Below are 19726 nucleotides of genomic sequence, written 5' to 3'. Positions count from 1 at the left end.
TCCAGACCCAGACCCTCCAACTGAGTTAACAAGACCCTGATACCAGAACAGATCTATTCATTATGTTATCCAGACCCTCCAACTGAGTTAACAAGACCCTGGTACCAGAACAGATCTATTCATTATGTTATCCAGACCCAGACCCTCCAACTGAGTTAACAAGACCCTGGTACCAGAACAGATCCATTCATTATGTTATCCAGACCCAGACCCTCCAACTGAGTTAACAAGACCCTGATACCAGAACAGATCCACAGCCCAGAACAGCCCCTCCCCCAGCCCCTCCTCCAGCCACTCCCACTGTGACTAGGCTGTGAACTGGTTGAAGGCTAACTGTGATGCCTGAGGCCTGGTACAAGGACATACCGTTTGTAGAGGGGTAGCGTTTCGAGGGATACTAATCCACAGTGAGGTGCACTGACAGCACACCACGGCAACACATGCCGCTAGTCTAAGCTAAGCTGCTTACTCAACTGTAATTAGGGCTGTAGTATGAACCCAGGACAGTGGGGGCCTGAGAGACATGAGACATATACTGTAGCTGCTTCTAGCAACGACGATCTACTGACACACACTGGTACTGATTTCCTCTCACTTCAGGTCAAAATGGCCACCATGTTTTCCAAAACATTTTAAATCAAATCAAATCAAATCAAATCAAATTTTATTTGTCACATACACATGGTTAGCAGATGTTAATGCGAGTGTAGCGAAATGCTTGTGCTTCTAGTTCTGACAATGCAGTAATAACGAGCAAGTAATCTAACTAACAATTCCAAAAAAAAACTACTGTCATACACAGTGTAAGGGGATAAAGAATATGTACATAAGGATATATGAATGAGTGATGGTACAGAGCAGCATAGGCAAGATACAGTAGATGATATCGAGTACAGTATATACATATGAGATAAGTATGTAAACCAAGTGGCATAGTTAAAGTGGCTAGTGATACATGTATTACATAAGGATGCAGTCGATGATATAGAGTACAGTATCAACGTATGCATATGAGATGAACAATGTAGGGTAAGTAACATTATATAAGGTAGCATTGTTTAAAGTGGCTAGTGATATATTTACATCATTTCCCATCAATTCCCATGATTAAAGTGGCTGGAGTAGAGTCAGTGTCATTGACAGTGTGTTGGCAGTAGCCACTCAATGTTAGTGGTGGCTGTTTAACAGTCTGATGGCCTTGAGATAGAAGCTGTTTTTCAGTCTCTCGGTCCCAGCTTTGATGCACCTGTACTGACCTCGCCTTCTGGATGGCAGCGGGGTGAACAGGCAGTGGCTCGGGTGGTTGATGTCCTTGATGATCTTTATGGCCTTCCTGTAGCATCGGGTGGTGTAGGTGTCCTGGAGGGCAGGTAGTTTGCCCCCGGTGATGCGTTGTGCAGACCTCACTACCCTCTGGAGAGCCTTACGGTTGAGGGCGGTGCAGTTGCCATACCAGGCGGTGATACAGCCCGCCAGGATGCTCTCGATTGTGCATCTGTAGAAGTTTGTGAGTGCTTTTGGTGACAAGCCAAATTTCTTCAGCCTCCTGAGGTTGAAGAGGCGCTGCTGCGCCTTCCTCACGATGCTGTCTGTGTGAGTGGACCAATTCAGTTTGTCTGTGATGTGTATGCCGAGGAACTTAAAACTTGCTACCCTCTCCACTACTGTTCCATCGATGTGGATGGGGGTGTTCCCTCTGCTGTTTCCTGAAGTCCACAATCATCTCCTTAGTTTTGTTGACGTTGAGTGTGAGGTTATTTTCCTGACACCACACTCCGAGGGCCCTCACCTCCTCCCTGTAGGCCGTCTCGTCGTTGTTGGTAATCAAGCCTACCACTGTTGTGTCGTCCGCAAACTTGATGATTGAGTTGGAGGCGTGCATGGCCACGCAGTCGTGGGTGAACAGGGAGTACAGGAGAGGGCTCAGAACGCACCCTTGTGGGGCCCCAGTGTTGAGGATCAGCGGGGAGGAGATGTTGTTGCCTACCCTCACCACCTGGGGGCGGCCCGTCAGGAAGTCCAGAAAGGCAGACTGAGGCAGATCAAGAACAACATCTGCACTCTGATTGGAGGATTCCAAAAAATGACACACTCGTTTATCGCTGCCAATCAAAATGACTCACATAATAAAAAGTTGCTCATTTTCAATGTAAGATAGTTTGGTAACATTGCCCCTCAAAGTTGCCAATGTATTATGGCCTTAAGAGGGCCGGCCAAGTACTGAATACTAGCTGGTGATATAAGAATATAATGAAGAGTCTATAATATACAGGGGCTTTACTATGTACTGTATATTATGAATATAATGAAGAGTCTATAATATACAGGGGCTTTACTATGTACTGTATATTATGAATATAATGAAGAGTCTATAATATACAGGGGCTTTACTATGTACTGTATATTATGAATATAATGAAGAGTCTATAATATACAGGGGCTTTACTATGTACTGTATATTATGAATATAATGAAGAGTCTATAATATACAGGGGCTTTACTATGTACTGTATATTAAGAATATAATGAAGAGTCTATAATATACAGGGGCTTTACTATGTACTATATATTATGGTGTAATAAATTAAATCGCTGAATCCATAGGCTTTAATCTCTATAATACTCAGCATCATCTAGGAATCATTTTGTCTGTTACGGTTTTCTAGTGGTGATGAAGGAGAGTCGGACCAAACTGCAGCGTGTCGATTGCGATCCATGTTTAATACAACAAAGAAACACGAACTTACAAAAAAACAATAAATGAAACCGAAACAGCCTATCTGGTGCAAACTAACAGAGAGTACACATAGGACACTAAGGACAATCACCCACGACAAACTCAAAGAATATGGCTGCCTAAATATGGTTCCCAATCAGAGACAACGATAAGCACCTGCCTCTGATTGAGAACCACTCCAGACAGCCATAGACTTTGCTAGATAACCCACTAAGCTACAATCCCAATACCACCACCAAAACCCCAAGACAAACACACCACAATTACAAAAACCCCATGCCACACCCTGGCCTGACCAAATACATAAAGATAAACACAAAATACTTTGACCAGGGCGTGACATTGTCAGTATGTTAACGTCCAAATAGATTCCTCTATCTTCATTTAGGTGTTGATTTAACCCAGATGTATGTCACTGTGTATTACTAGATTTGCTTTGTTGCTCTGGATTCATTTCCGTGAATGTGGGGGAATTCATATGTCTGTTTTGGAAGGATATCTTCAATAAGGACTTTCTCTTTTTCCTGATTCAGTAAGACCAGTTCAATAAGACAACGTGGCAAAGTGAGTCTCCTAGTGGAGGAGAGGACGCCCACTTTGCCGTGAGCCTTGAGCCACTGTGTAAAGTCTGGCAGCACAACATTACTCTACTATGAGCCTTGAGCCACTGTGTAAAGTCTGGCAGCACAACATTACTCTACTGTGAGCCTTGAGCCACTGTGTAAAGTCTGGCTGCACAACATTACTCTACTATGAGCCTTGAGCCACTGTGTAAAGTCTGGCAGCACAACATTACTCTACTGTGAGCCTTGAGCCACTGTGTAAAGTCTGGCAGCACAACATTACTCTACTGTGAGCCTTGAGCCACTGTGTAAAGTCTGGAAGCACAACATTACTCTACTATGAGCCTTGAGCCACTGTGTAAAGTCTGGCAGCACAACATTACTCTACTGTGAGCCTTGAGCCACTGTGTAAAGTCTGGCTGCACAACATTACTCTACTGTGAGCCTTGAGCCACTGTGTAAAGTCTGGCAGCACAACATTACTCTACTATGAGCCTTGAGCCACTGTGTAAAGTCTGGCAGCACAACATTACTCTACTGTGAGCCTTGAGCCACTGTGTAAAGTCTGGAAGCACAACATTACTCTACTGTGAGCCTTGAGCCACTGTGTAAAGTCTGGCAGCACAACATTACTCTACTGTGAGCCTTGAGCCACTGTGTAAAGTCTGGCAGCACAACATTACTCTACTGTGAGCCTTGAGCCACTGTGTAAAGTCTGGCAGCACAACATTACTCTACTGTGAGCCTTGAGCCACTGTGTAAAGTCTGGCAGCACAACATTACTCTACTGTTGGCTTGATTGACAGACAGAATGAGATTAGGTTTGGGATGATATACTGTCTACCGTCCGTCCGTCCGTCCGTCCGTCCGTCCGTCCGTCCGTCCGTCCGTCCGTCCCTTAAATAAGGGTTTCAAATTTGGGGAAATGAAACTAATTTAAACTAAATGTAACTAATTGTTTTATATTTTTTACATTTTGTCAAGAAATGCAGCTCCGTCTCAGGTTCTGCTGTGGTGCAGTGGTTACACAGCCTTTCCTCTACAGGGAGCCAGGTTCTGCTGTGGTGCAGTGGTTGCACAGCCTTTCCTCTACAGGGAGCCAGGTTCTGCTGTGGTGCAGTGGTTACACAGCCTTTCCTCTACAGGGAGCCAGGTTCTGCTGTGGTGCAGTGGTTACACAGCCTTTCCTCTACAGGGAGCCAGGTTCTGCTGTGGTGCAGTGGTTGCACAGCCTTTCCTCTACAGGGAGCCAGGTTCTGCTGTGGTTCAGTGGTTGCACAGCCTTTCCTCTGCTGTGGTGCACAGGGAGCCAGGTTCTGCTGTGGTGCAGTGGTTGCACAGCCTTTCCTCTACAGGGAGCCAGGTTCTGCTGTGGTGCAGTGGTTGCACAGCCTTTCCTCTACAGGGAGCCAGGTTCTGCTGTGGTGCAGTGGTTGCACAGCCTTTCCTCTACAGGGAGCCAGGTTCTGCTGTGGTGCAGTGGTTGCACAGCCTTTCCTCTACAGGGAGCCAGGTTCTGCTGTGGTGCAGTGGTTGCACAGCCTTTCCTCTACAGGGAGCCAGGTTCTGCTGTGGTGCAGTGGTTGCACAGCCTTTCCTCTACAGGGAGCCAGGTTCTGCTGTGGTGCAGTGGTTGCACAGCCTTTCCTCTACAGGGAGCCAGGTTCTGCTGTGGTGCAGTGGTTGCACAGCCTTTCCTCTACAGGGAGCCAGGTTCTGCTGTGGTGCAGTGGTTGCACAGCCTTTCCTCTACAGGGAGCCAGGTTCTGCTGTGGTGCAGTGGTTGCACAGCCTTTCCTCTACAGGGAGCCAGGTTCTGCTGTGGTGCAGTGGTTGCACAGCCTTTCCTCTACAGGGAGCCAGGTTCTGCTGTGGTGCAGTGGTTGCACAGCCTTTCCTCTACAGGGAGCCAGGTTCTGCTGTGGTGCAGTGGTTGCACAGCCTTTCCTCTACAGGGAGCCAGGTTCTGCTGTGGTGCAGTGGTTGCACAGCCTTTCCTCTACAGGGAGCCAGGTTCTGCTGTGGTGCAGTGGTTGCACAGCCTTTCCTCTACAGGGAGCCAGGTTCTGCTGTGGTGCAGTGGTTGCACAGCCTTTCCTCTACAGGGAGCCAGGTTCTGCTGTGGTGCAGTGGTTGCACAGCCTTTCCTCTACAGGGAGCCAGGTTCTGCTGTGGTGCAGTGGTTGCACAGCCTTTCCTCTACAGGGAGCCAGGTTCTGCTGTGGTGCAGTGGTTGCACAGCCTTTCCTCTACAGGGAGCCAGGTTCTGCTGTGGTGCAGTGGTTGCACAGCCTTTCCTCTACAGGGAGCCAGGTTCTGCTGTGGTGCAGTGGTTGCACAGCCTTTCCTCTACAGGGAGCCAGGTTCTGCTGTGGTGCAGTGGTTGCACAGCCTTTCCTCTACAGGGAGCCAGGTTCTGCTGTGGTGCAGTGGTTGCACAGCCTTTCCTCTACAGGGAGCCAGGTTCTGCTGTGGTTCAGTGGTTGCACAGCCTTTCCTCTACAGGGAGCCAGGTTCTGCTGTGGTGCAGTGGTTGCACAGCCTTTCCTCTACAGGGAGCCAGGTTCTGCTGTGGTGCAGTGGTTGCACAGCCTTTCCTCTACAGGGAGCCAGGTTCTGCTGTGGTGCAGTGGTTGCACAGCCTTTCCTCTACAGGGAGCCAGGTTCTGCTGTGGTGCAGTGGTTGCACAGCCTTTCCTCTACAGGGAGCCAGGTTCTGCTGTGGTTCAGTGGTTGCACAGCCTTTCCTCTACAGGGAGCCAGGTTCTGCTGTGGTGCAGTGGTTGCACAGCCTTTCCTCTACAGGGAGCCAGGTTCTGCTGTGGTGCAGTGGTTGCACAGCCTTTCCTCTACAGGGAGCCAGGTTCTGCTGTGGTGCAGTGGTTGCACAGCCTTTCCTCTACAGGGAGCCAGGTTCTGCTGTGGTGCAGTGGTTGCACAGCCTTTCCTCTACAGGGAGCCAGGTTCTGCTGTGGTGCAGTGGTTAACAGGGAGCCAGGTTCTGCTGTGGTGCAGTGGTTGTTTCCTCTACAGGGAGCCAGGTTCTGCTGTGGTGCAGTGGTTACACAGCCTTTCCTCTACAGGGAGCCAGGTTCTGCTGTGGTGCAGTGGTTGCACAGCCTTTCCTCTACAGGGAGCCAGGTTCTGCTGTGGTGCAGTGGTTTCTGCTGTGGTGCACACAGCCTTTCCTCTACAGGGAGCCAGGTTCTGCTGTGGTGCAGTGGTTGCACAGCCTTTCCTCTACAGGGAGCCAGGTTCTGCTGTGGTGCAGTGGTTGACAGCCTTTCCTCTACAGGGAGCCAGGTTCTGCTGTGGTGCAGTGGTTACACAGCCTTTCCTCTACAGGGAGCCAGGTTCTGCTGTGGTGGTGGTTGCACAGCCTTTCCTCTACAGGGAGCCAGGTTCTGCTGTGGTGCAGTGGTTGCACAGCCTTTCCTCTACAGGGAGCCAGGTTCTGCTGTGGTGCAGTGGTTGCACAGCCTTTCCTCTACAGGGAGCCAGGTTCTGCTGTGGTGCAGTGGTTGCACAGCCTTTCCTCTACAGGACTGGGGACAGCAAGGAGTGTCAGGTAGTCCTGGGGCATGGTCCTAGGGCTCAGGTCCTCCGAGAGAGAAAGAAAGAGAGAAGGAGAGAATTAGAGAATGCACACTTAGAATAATACCGAATGAGCCAGGTTCTGCTGTGGTGCAGTGGTTAACAGCCTTTCCTCTACAGGGAGCCAGGTTCTGCTGTGGTGCAGTGGTTGCACAGCCTTTCCTCTACAGGGAGCCAGGTTCTGCTGTGGTGCAGTGGTTGCACAGCCTTTCCTCTACAGGGAGCCAGGTTCTGCTGTGGTGCAGTGGTTGCACAGCCTTTCCTCTACAGGGAGCCAGGTTCTGCTGTGGTTCAGTGGTTGCACAGCCTTTCCTCTACAGGGAGCCAGGTTCTGCTGTGGTGCAGTGGTTGCACAGCCTTTCCTCTACAGGGAGCCAGGTTCTGCTGTGGTGCAGTGGTTGCACAGCCTTTCCTCTACAGGGAGCCAGGTTCTGCTGTGGTGCAGTGGTTGCACAGCCTTTCCTCTACAGGGAGCCAGGTTCTGCTGTGGTGCAGTGGTTGCACAGCCTTTCCTCTACAGGGAGCCAGGTTCTGCTGTGGTGCAGTGGTTGCACAGCCTTTCCTCTACAGGAGCCAGGTTCTGCTGTGGTGCAGTGGTTGCACAGCCTTTCCTCTACAGGGAGCCAGGTTCTGCTGTGGTGCAGTGGTTGCACAGCCTTTCCTCTACAGGGAGCCAGGTTCTGCTGTGGTGCAGTGGTTGCACAGCCTTTCCTCTACAGGGAGCCAGGTTCTGCTGTGGTGCAGTGGTTGCACAGCCTTTCCTCTACAGGGAGCCAGGTTCTGCTGTGGTGCAGTGGTTGCACAGCCTTTCCTCTACAGGGAGCCAGGTTCTGCTGTGGTGCAGTGGTTGCACAGCCTTTCCTCTACAGGGAGCCAGGTTCTGCTGTGGTGCAGTGGTTGCACAGCCTTTCCTCTACAGGGAGCCAGGTTCTGCTGTGGTGCAGTGGTTGCACAGCCTTTCCTCTACAGGGAGCCAGGTTCTGCTGTGGTGCAGTGGTTGCACAGCCTTTCCTCTACAGGGAGCCAGGTTCTGCTGTGGTGCAGTGGTTTCCTCTACAGGGAGCCAGGTTCTGCAGTGGTTGCAGCCTTTCCTCTACAGGAGCCAGGTTCTGCTGTGGTGCAGTGGTTGCACAGCCTTTCTACCCAGGTTCTGCAGGGAGCCAGGTTCTGCTGTGGTGCAGTGGTTGCACAGCCTTTCCTCTACAGGGAGCCAGGTTCTGCTGTGGTGCAGTGGTTGCACAGCCTTTCCTCTACAGGGAGCCAGGTTCTGCTGTTGTTCAGTGGTTGCACAGCCTTTCCTCTACAGGGAGCCAGGTTCTGCTGTGGTGCAGTGGTTGCACAGCCTTTCCTCTACAGGGAGCCAGGTTCTGCTGTGGTGCAGTGGTTGCACAGCCTTTCCTCTACAGGGAGCCAGGTTCTGCTGTGGTACAGTGGTTGCACAGCCTTTCCTCTACAGGGAGACAGGTTCTGCTGTTGTTCAGTGGTTGCACAGCCTTTCCTCTACAGGGAGCCAGGTTTTTCTGTGTCTACCCTCCTCAATGACAAGGCTGTGCTCACTGAGCCTGTACCTTGTCAAGGTTTTTCTAAGGTTTTGATAGGTAACCATGGTCAAATAGTTTTCCACGGTGTACTGTCAATTTAGGGCTAAATAGCACTGCATTTTGCTTTGTGATTGTGTTTCCCAATAAGCAATGTAGTTTTGTTTTGACTGTGTTGTAGTTTGTTTTATTCTTATTGATTGAATGTTCTGGTCCTGAGGCTTCAGTGTGTTAGTAGAACAGGTTAGTGAACTCAGGACCAGCTGGATGAGGGGACTGAGGCTTCAGTGTGTTAGTAGAACAGGTTAGTGAACTCAGCCCCAGGACCAGCTGGATGAGGGGACTGAGGCTTCAGTGTGTTAGTAGAACGGTTTAGTGAACTCAGCCCCAGGACCAGCTGGATGAGGGGACTCTTTTCTTTGCTCAGCTCTTGGCATTGCAGGGCTTGGTAATGATATGAGAGGGGGGTCACTGTAATCAAAATCAAATCAAATCAAATTTATTTATATAGCCCTTCGTACATCAGCTGATATCTCAAAGTGCTGTACAGAAACCCAGCCTAAAACCCCAAACAGCAAGCAATGCAGGTGTAGAAGCACAGTGGCTAGGAAAAACTCCCTAGAAAGGCCAAAACCTAGGAAGAAACCTAGAGAGGAACCAGACTCTGAGGGGTGGCCAGTCCTCTTCTGGCTGTGCCGGGTGGAGATTATAACAGAACATGGCCAAGATGTTCAAATGTTCATAAATGACCAGCATGGTCGAATAATAATATGGCAGAACAGTTGAAACTGGAGCAGCAGCATGGCCAGGTGGACTGGGGACAGCAAGGAGTCATCATGTCAGGTAGTCCTGGGGCATGGTCCTATAGGGCTCAGGTCCTCCGAGAGAGAGAAAGAAAGAGAGAAGGAGAGAATTAGAGAATGCACACTTAGATTCACACAGGACACCGAATAGGACAGGAGAAGTACTCCAGATATAACAAACTGACCCTAGCCCCCCGACACATAAACTACTGCAGCATAAAACTGTATTTGAGATGTTTCCCAAACTTAAACTGCTCTTTTTTTAAATTATTTTTAGTGGATATTGTCCTAATTCTGCCCTCCATGCATTGTTTGTAGTTTTCCTCTGGACATGTAGGAGAATCTTACAGAACTCTGCATGCAGAGTTTCAATGGGTTGTTTGTCCCATTGGGTGAAATCTTGTTTTGCAGGTGGACCCCACACCTCGCTGCCATAAAGTGCAATTTGTTCAATGACAAATTTGAATTTGTTTTTAAATTAAGTAGAATGCCCTGCATACTTCCTCTCTCAGTTCATTCACTGCCTCATTAAGGTGTCCAGTTGAGCTTATTTTTAAACATAAGTAATTGTAGTGTGTACAGTACTCTATATATTTTGTACCAATTGAGATATATTTTGAGATATATTTTGTACCAATTTTGCGCTAGTGAATTTGAGCATCTCATTTAGGATGACATTAGGTCTGCATGCATTTTAAATTTGAGGGTCTGAAGTTTCTTATACTCAGGAGTTTGGGCTCCCGAGTGGTGCAGGGGTCTAAGGCACTACAGACCCTGGTTCAATACCAGTCCCATAGGCTGTGCATCAATTGGTTACGTGTTTGGCCGGTGTAGGCCGTCACTGTAAATAAGAAATTCTCTGTTAACTGACTTGCCCAGTTAAATGAAGGTTAAATACAGCATTATAGAGCTCCTGGTCTGGTGATTGGTCAGTAATGGTCAGTTTGATTGGTCAGTAATGGTCAGTTTGATTGGTCAGTAATGGTCAGTTTGATTGGTCAGTAATGGTCAGATTGATTGGTCAGTAATGGTCAGTTTGATTGGTCAGTAATGGCCAGTTTGATTGGTCAGTAATGGTCAGTTTGATTGGTCAGTAATGGTCAGCAATGGTCAGTTTGATTGGTCAGGAATGGTCAGTTTGATTGGTCAGTAATGGTCAGTTTGATTAGTCAGTAATGGTCGGTTTGATTGGTCAGTAATGGTCAGATTGATTGGTCAGTGATGGTCAGATTGATTGGTCAGTAATGGTCAGTTTGATTGGTCAGTAATGGTCTAGTGGTTAGAGTGTAGGGGCAGCAGGTAGTCTAGTGGTTAGAGTGTAGGGGCAGCAGGTAGTCTAGTGGTTAGAGTGTAGGGGCAGCAGGTAGTCTAGTGGTTAGAGTGTAGGGGCAGCAGGTAGTCTAGTGGTTAGAGTGTAGGGGCGGCAGGTAGCCTAGTGGTTAGAGTGTAGGGGCGGCAGGTAGCCTAGTGGTTAGAGTGTAGGGGCGGCAGGTAGCCTAGTGGTTAGAGTGTAGGGGCGGCAGGTAGCCTAGTGGTTAGAGTGTAGGGGCGGCAGGTAGCCTAGTGGTTAGAGTGTAGGGGCGGCAGGTAGCCTAGTGGTTAGAGTGTAGCGGCGGCCAGGTAGTCTAGTGGTTAGAGTGTAGGGGCGGCAGGTAGCCTAGTGGTTAGAGTGGAGGGACGGCAGGTAGCCTAGTGGTTAGAGTGGAGGGGAGGCAGGTAGCCTAGTGGTTAGAGTGGAGGGACGGCAGGTAGCCTAGTGGTTAGAGTGGAGGGGCGGCAGGTAGCCTAGTGGTTGGAGCGTTGGACCAGTAACCAAAAAGTTGCTAGATCTAATCCCTGAGCTGACAAGGTAACAATCTGTCAAGGCAGTTAACCCACTGTTCCTAGGCTGTCACTGTAAATAAGAATTTGTTCTTAACTGACTTGCCTAGACAAATAAAAAATAATGTCAGCTGTTGTGCTGTGCTTTTTTGATTCTGAGTGTACGTTTATAGAGTTTTAAAGTCTCACAGCAATGAGGGCCGTTTGCCTGAATATATAGTTGATGTTTTTTTACGGCCAGATCGATGTCTTCTTCACTGTGAGTGGATGTGCTATCCAGGAAGTTATTTTAGAGTGTTTGGATATTTTGGTTACTGGTTGCTGTCTGCTATTCTTCTGTGCTGTTTTGGGCCCATCTGTATGAATGTCTGATGTTGTACAGCTGACTGGGCTGTGATGTTGTACAGCTGACTGGGCTGTGATGTTGTACAGCCGACTGGGCTGTGATGTTGTACAGCTGACTGGGCTGTGATGTTGTACAGCTGACTGGGTTGTACAGCTGACTGTGATGTTGTACAGCTGACTGGGCTGTGATGTTGTACAGCTGACTGGGCTGTGATGTTGTACAGCTGACTGGGCTGTGATGTTGTACAGCTGACTGGGCTGTGATGTTGTACAGCTGACTGGGCTGCAGCTGACTGGGCTGTGAATGTCTGATGTTGTACAGCTGACTGGGCTGTGATGTGATGTTGTACAGCTGACTGGGCTGTGATGTTGTGATGTTGTAGCTGACTGGGCTGTGACTGGGTACAGCTGACTGGGCTGTGATGTTGTACAGCTGACTGGGCTGTGATGTTGTACAGCTGACTGGGCTGTGATGTTGTTGTACAGCTGACTGGGCTGTGATGTTGTACAGCTGACTGGGCTGTGATGTTGTGTTGTACAGCTGACTGGGCTGTGATGTTGTACAGCTGACTGGGCTGTGATGTGATGTTGTAACTGGGCTGTGACTGTTGTACAGCTGACTGGGCTGTGATGTTGAACAGCTGACTGGGCTGTGATGTTGTACAGCTGACTGGGCTGTGATGTTGATGTTGTACAGCTGACTGGGCTGTGAATGTCTGTGATGTTGTACAGCTGACTGGGCTGTGATGTCTGATGTTGTACAGCTGACTGGATGTTGTACAGCTGACTGTGATGTTGTACAGCTGACTGGGCTGTGATGATGTTGTACAGCTGACTGGGCTGACAGCTGACTGGGCTGTGATGTTGATGTTGTACAGCTGAGCTGACTGGGCTGATGTTGTACATGTGACTGGGCTGATGTTGTACAGCTGTGATGTCTGATGTTGTACAGCTGACTGGGCTGTGATGTCTGATGTTGTACAGCTTACTGGGCTGTGATGTCTGATGTTGTACAGCTGACTGGGCTGTGATGTTGTACATCTTACTGGGCTGTGATGTTGTACAGCTCACTGGGCTGTGAATGTCTGGTTGTTTCCATGTCTGTTCTTTTGAGGAACAACATAACGTGTCTGTGATCAGACAGAGGTGTTAGTGGCTTGACAGTGAATGAGCTGAGAGAGAAGGGCTCCATGTCTGTGATCAGACAGAGGTGTTAGTGGCTTGACAGTGAATGAGCTGAGAGAGAAGGGGTCCATGTCTGTGATCATATAGTCTACTGTACTGTGGCCAAGAGGTGAGCAGTAGGTGAATCTCCCCAAAGAGTCCCCCCATTACCTACCATTGACAACGTACAGACCCAGGCTTCTACAGAGCTGAAACAGATCCCTTCTGTTGTTGTTGACGGTGCTGTCACTGTTGTTTCTATGGGGCAGATGAAGACAGTTAGAGACACTATGGCCTGTAATAAAGCTGTGAGCGAATTTGTGTCCCCACAGATGAGGACATTTCCATGGGCCTCAAGGGTGGGGAATATCTTCTTTGAGTTATATGGGGATTCTGAGGGGGGGATATATATATAGCGCAAAGGAACATATTTTTCTGCCAGTACAAGTTCTATTTTCAGTTTTAACCAAATGTGATAATTACCAATTTTGAGGGGATCGACTAGATTTTGTTGTTGGGATTTGTACCAAATGATCAATCCTCCTGAGTCTCTGCCTCTATTGACAGAGCTGTGTTTCTCTCTCTCTGTTAACAGGTCTGTTGGTGTATGTGTCGATGATGGTGGGGGCTTTCGTGTGGGGCAGCCTGGCGGATAAGATGGGCCGTAGGAAATGTCTGATCTACTGTCTGGCCATCGACTGTGTCTTCAGCTTCCTGTCCTGCTTCGCTCAGGGATACGGATTCTTCCTCTTCTTCCGGTTCTGCTCCGGCTTCGGGTGAGATGAGACTCTGTTGCTGAGATGGAGAGAGAGATGGCGAGAGGGATGTAGAGAGGGATGTAGAGAGGGATGTAGAGAAAGAGATGGAGAGATGGAGAGAGGGATGTAGAGAGGGATGTAGAGAGGGATGTAGAGAGATGGATGTAGAGAGAGAGATGTAAAGAGATGGATGTAGAGAGAGAGATAAAGAGAGGGATGTAGAGAGAGAGATGTAAAGAGATGGATGTAGAGAGAGAGATGAAGAGAGGGATGTAGAGAGAGAGATGTAGAGAGATGGATGTAGAGAGAGAGATGTAGAGAGATGGATGTAGAGAGATGGATGTAGAGAGAGAGATGAAGAGAGAGATGTAGAGAGAGATGTAGAGAGAGATGGCGAGAGGGATGTAGAGAGATGGATGAAGAGAGAGAGATGGAGAGAGGGATGTAGAGAGAGATGGAGAGAGGGATGTAGAGAGATGGATGTAGAGAGAGAGAGATGAAGAGAGAGATGGATGTAGAGAGGGAGATGGCGAGAGGGATGTAGAGAGATGGATGTAGAGAGAGATGGCGAGAGGGATGTAGAGAGATGGATGTAGAGAGAGAGATGGAGAGAGGGATGTAGAGAGATGGATGTAGAGAGAGAGATGAAGAGAGAGATGGTGAGAGGGGATGTAGAGAGATGGGATGTAGAGAGATGGATGTAGAGAGGGATGTAGAGAGAGAGATGTAGAGAGATGGATGTAGAGAGAGGGATGGAGAGGGAGATGAAGAGAGATGGATGAAGAGAGATGGATGTAGAGAGAGGGATGGAGAGGGAGATGAGGAGAGATGGATGTTGAGAGAGGGATGGAGAGGGAGATGAAGAGAGATGATTACTGTAAGCTATCTCTGTCTGGAGGAATCCCTGATCCCAGCTCTGTCTGGAGGACTCCACCTGAACCCAGCTCTGTCTGGAGGACGCTCTGATCCCAGCTCTGTCTGGAGGACGCCCCCTGAACCCAGCTCTGTCTGGAGGACGCCTTGAGCCCAGCTCTGTCTGGAGGACTCCCTGAACCCATCTCTCTCTGGAGGACGCCCTGAGTCAACTCTGTTTGGAGGACTCCCCCTGAACCCAGCTCTGTCTGGAGGACTCCCCCTGAACCCAGCTCTGTCTGGAGGACTCCCCCTGAACCCAGCTCTGTCTGGAGGACTCCCTGAGCCCAGCTCTGTCTGGAGGACTCCCCCTGTACCCAGCTCTGTCTGGAGGACTCCCTGAGCCCAGCTCTGTCTGGAGGACGCCCTGATCCCAGTTCTGTCTGGAGGACTACCCTTGAACCCAGCTCTGTCTGGAGGACTCCCTGAGCCCAGCTCTGTCTGGAGGACTCCCTGAACCCAGCTCTGTCTGGAGGACTCCCTGAGCCCAGCCAAGGCCCCAAGATCATAACATCATGGTCCGGTCCTAAATGGCAGCTTATTCCCTATGAAGTTCACTTCCTATGGGCTCTGGTCAGAAGGTTCGCTCTACAAAGGGAATACGGTGACATTTGGACACATATCATAACAGAACCCTTTCCCGGAGCCAAAGGGAGAATAGGTCCAGGTGTCTGGGGTTGTGTGGTCAGACCGTGAATTCAACAAAGTCCACAGAACAGACCTCCTCAAGAGGAATCACACCCCATTTCACTGTTTCAACAATCCTGCACATGTTAAAGAATATATTCAGAGTTTAAATGTCTCTAATCTCTGTTGTATTGTTCCACCAGGATCGGAGGGACTGTCCCCATCGTGTACACCTACTTCGCAGAGTTCCTCCAGATGGATAAGAGAGGGGAGCACCTTAGCTGGCTGTGTATGTTCTGGATGTTCGGTGGACTCTACGCCTCCTTCACCGCCTGGGGAATCATCCCTCACTACGGTACCAAGCCATGTTGCTGTTATGTAATACTTTATGCATTTCATAGTAGATTAATTGAGTGGTTTGGGCTTGACCTGATCAGGCCCTGATGGAACCCATACACTCTTTGAGCTCAGCTGTAACGTCACCCAGCAGGTAATGGCCCTGACTGTGCTGTTGTTGATGATGGTGATGGTGATGATGGTAATGGTGATGATGGTGTTGATGATGATGATGGTGATGATGATGGTAATGGTGATGATGGTGATGGTGATGATGCTGGTGTTGATGGTGGTGATGATGGTGATGATGGTGGTGATGGTGATGATGATGGTGGTGATGGTGATGATAATGGTGATGATGGTGATGATGGTGGTGATGATGGTGATGATGGTGATGATGGTGATGATATTGGTGATGGTGATGATGGTGGTGATGATGGTGATGGTGGTGATGATGATGATGATGCTTGTGATGGTGATGGTGGTGATGATAATGATGGTGATTGTGGTGATGGTCATGATGGTGGTGATGGTGTTGGCGATGATGATGATGGTGGTGATGGTGTTGGTGTTGATGGTGATGATGATGGTGATGATTATGGTGATGGTGATGATGGTGGTGATGATGGTGATGGTGGTGATGATGGTGATGATGATGTGATGATGGTGATGATAATGATGGTGCTGATGGTGTTGGCGATGATGGCGATGATGATGATGATGGTGATGATGGTGGTGATGGTGGTGATGGTGTTGATGGTGAAGATGATGGTGATGATAATGATGGTGATGATGATGGTGATGGTGATGATGATGATGGTGATGATGGTGTTGGTGTTGATGGTGTGATGGTGATGATGATGGTTGTGATGATGATGGTGATGATGATGATGATGATGATGGTGATGATGGTGATGATGATGGTGAGGATGATGATGGTGATGATGGTGGTGATGATGGGGATGACGATGGTGATGATGAGGATGATGAGGATCATGTGGCCTTAGTACTTCCGGCGCCGACAGAGATGGCCACCTCGCTTCGCGTTCCTAGGAAACTATGCAGTTTTTTGTTTTTTTTTACGTGTTATTTCTTACATTGGTACCCCAGGTCATCTTAGGTTTCATTACATACAGTCGAGAAGAACTACTGAACATAAGAGCAGCGTCAACTCACCATCAGTACGACCAAGAATATGACTTTCGCGAAGCGGATCCTGTGTTCTGCCTTTCACCCAGGACAACGGAATGGATCCCAGCCGGCGACCCAAAAAAACTACTTTGTAAAAGGGGAAAACGAAGCGGTCTTCTGGTCAGACTCCGGAGACGGGCACATCGTGCACCACTCCCTAGCATTCTCCTCGCCAATGTCTAGTCTCTTGACAACAAGGTTGATGAAATCCGAGCAAGGGTAGCATTCCAGAGGGACATCAGAGACTGTAACGTTCTTTGCTTCACGGAAACATGGCTCACTGGAGAGACGCTATCGGAGACGGTGCAGCCAGCTGGTTTCTCCACGCATCGCGCCGACAGAAACAAACATCTTTCTGGTAAGAAGAGGGGCGGGGGCGTATGCTTTATGGTTAACGTGACGTGGTGTGATCATAACAACATACAGGAACTCAAGTCCTTCTGTTCACCTGATTTAGAATTCCTCACAATCAAATGTAGACCGCATTATCTACCAAGGGAATTCTCTTTGATTATAATCACAGCCGTATATATTCCCCCCCAAGCAGACACATCGATGGCTCTGAACAAACTTTATTTGACTCTTTGCAAACTGGAATCCATATATCCGGAGGCTGCATTCACTGTAGCTGGGGATTTTAACAAGGCTAATCTGAAAACAAGACTCCCTAAATTTTATCAGCATATTGATTGCGCAACCAGGGCTGGTAAAACCTTGGATCATTGCTATTCCAACTTCCGTGACGCATATAAGGCCCTGCCCCGCCCTCCTTTCGGAAAAACTGACCATGACTCCATTTTGTTGATCCCTGCCTACAGACAGAAACTAAAACAAGAAGCTCCCGCGCTGAGGTCTGTTCAACGCTGGTCCGACCAATCTGATTCCACACTCCTGCTTCCATCACGTGGACTGGGATATGTTCCGTATTGCGTCAGACAACAACCTTGACGAATACGCTGATTCGGTGAGTGAGTTCATTAGAACGTGCGTTGAAGATGTCGTTCCCATAGCAATGATTAAAACATTCCCAAACCAGAAACCGTGGATTTATGGCAGCATTCGAGTGAAACTGAAAGCACGAACCACTGCTTTTAATCAGGGCAAGGTGTCTGGTAACATGACTGAATACAAACAGTGCAGCTATTCCCTCCGCAAGGCTATCAAACAAGCTAAGCGTCAGTATAGAGACAAAGTAGAATCTCAATTCAACGGCTCAGACACAAGAGGTATGTGGCAGGGTCTACAGTCAATCACGGATTACAAAAAGAAAACCAGCCCCGTCACGGACCAGGATGTCTTGCTCCCAGGCAGACTAAATAACTTTTTTGCCCGCTTTGAGGACAACACAGTGCCACTGACACGGCCTGCAACGAAAACATGCGGCCTCTCCTTCACTGTAGCCGAGGTGAATAAAACATTTAAACGTGTTAACCCTCGCAAGGCTGCAGGCCCAGACAGCATCCCCAGCCGCGCCCTCAGAGCATGCGCAGACCAGCTGGCTGGTGTGTTTACGGACATATTCAATCGATCCCTATACCAGTCTGCTGTTCCCACATGCTTCAAGAGGGCCACCATTGTTCCTGTTCCCAAGAAAGCTAAGGTAACTGAGCTAAACGACTACCGCCCCGTAGCACTCACTTCCGTCATCATGAAGTGCTTTGAGAGACTAGTCAAGGACCATATCACCTCCACCCTACCTGACACCCTAGACCCACTCCAATTTGCTTACCGCCCAAATAGGTCCACAGACGATGCAATCTCAACCACACTGCACACTGCCCTAACCCATCTGGACAAGAGGAATACCTATGTGAGAATGCTGTTCATCGACTACAGCTCGGCATTCAACACCATAGTACCCTCCAAGCTCGTCATCAAGCTCGAGAGCCTGGGTCTCGACCCCGCCCTGTGCAACTGGGTACTGGACTTCCTGACGGGCCGCCCCAGGTGGTGAGGGTAGGCAACAACATCTCCACCCCGCTGATCCTCAACACTGGGGCCCCATAAGGGTGCGTTCTGAGCCCTCTCCTGTACTCCCTGTTCACCCACGACTGCGTGGCCACGCACGCCTCCAACTCAATCATCAAGTTTGCGGACGACACAACAGTGGTAGGCTTGATTACCAACAACGACGAGACGGCCTACAGGGAGGAGGCGAGGGCCCTCGGAGTGTGGTGTCAGGAAAATAACCTCACACTCAACGTCAACAAAACTAAGGAGATGATTGTGGACTTCAGGAAACAGCAGAGGGAACACCCCCCTATCCACATCGATGGAACATTAGTTTTAAGTAAGTTTTAAGTTCCTCGGCGTACACATCACAGACAAACTGAACTGGCCCACCCACACAGGCAGCATCGTGAAGAAGGCGCAGCAGCGCCTCTTCAACCTCAGGAGGCTGAAGAAATTCGGCTTGTCACCAAAAGCACTCACAAACTTCTACAGATGCACAATCGAGAGCATCCTGTCGGGCTGTATCACCGCCTGGTACGGCAACTGCTCCGCCCACAACTGTAAGGCTCTCCAGAGGGTAGTGAGGTCTGCACAACGCATCACCGGGGGCAAACTACCTGCCCTCCAGGACACCTACACCACCCGATGTCACAGGAAGGCCATAAAGATCATCAAGGACAACAACCACCCGAGCCACTGCCTGTTCACCCCGCTATCATCCAGAAGGCGAGGTCAGTACAGGTGCATCAAAGCTGGGACCGAGAGACTGAAAAACAGCTTCTATCTCAAGGCCATCAGACTGTTAAACAGCCACCACTAACATTGAGTGGCTGCTGCCAACACACTGACTCAACTCCAGCCACTTTAGTAATGGGAATTGATGGGAAATGATGTAAAATATATCACTAGCCACTTTAAACGATGCTACCTAATGTAATGTTACATACCCTACATTATTAATCTCATATGTATACGTATATACTGTACTCTATATCATCTACTGCATCCTTATGTAATACATGTATCACTAGCCACTTTAACTATGCCACTTTGTTTACATACTCATCTCATATGTATATACTGCACTCAATACCATCTACTGTATCTTGCCTATGCCGCTCTGTACCATCACTCATTCATATATCTTTATGTACATATTCTTTATCCCCTTTCACTTGTGTCTATAAGGTAGTAGTTTTGGAATTGTTAGCTAGATTACTTGTTGGTTATTACTGCATTGTCGGAACTAGAAGCACAAGCATTTCGCTACACTCGCACTAACATCTGCTAACCATGTGTATGTGACAAATAACATTTGATTTGATTTGATGGTGATGATTCTGATGAGGATGATGGTGTTATTATCATTATTATTGTTGTTGAT

General features: G+C 48.8%; 1 protein-coding gene across 1 annotated transcript in view; it reads left to right on the top strand.

Annotated features, from left to right (window-relative positions):
* Nucleotides 1-19726, top strand: part of LOC112241639 (synaptic vesicle glycoprotein 2B-like) — a 52593-nt gene that overhangs the window by 20502 nt on the left and 12365 nt on the right. The window contains exons 3-4 of the mRNA XM_042316645.1: nt 13161-13341; nt 15066-15217. Coding sequence (XP_042172579.1) covers nt 13161-13341; nt 15066-15217 — 333 coding nt within the window. The remainder of the gene's footprint in view (nt 1-13160; nt 13342-15065; nt 15218-19726) is intronic.

Source organism: Oncorhynchus tshawytscha, unplaced genomic scaffold, assembly GCF_018296145.1.
Source record: "Oncorhynchus tshawytscha isolate Ot180627B unplaced genomic scaffold, Otsh_v2.0 Un_contig_4078_pilon_pilon, whole genome shotgun sequence".
NCBI classification, from domain to species: Eukaryota; Metazoa; Chordata; class Actinopteri; order Salmoniformes; family Salmonidae; genus Oncorhynchus; species Oncorhynchus tshawytscha.
The sequence above is the reverse complement of the archived record's forward strand: the minus strand, read 5'-3'. Positions and strand labels throughout refer to the sequence as shown.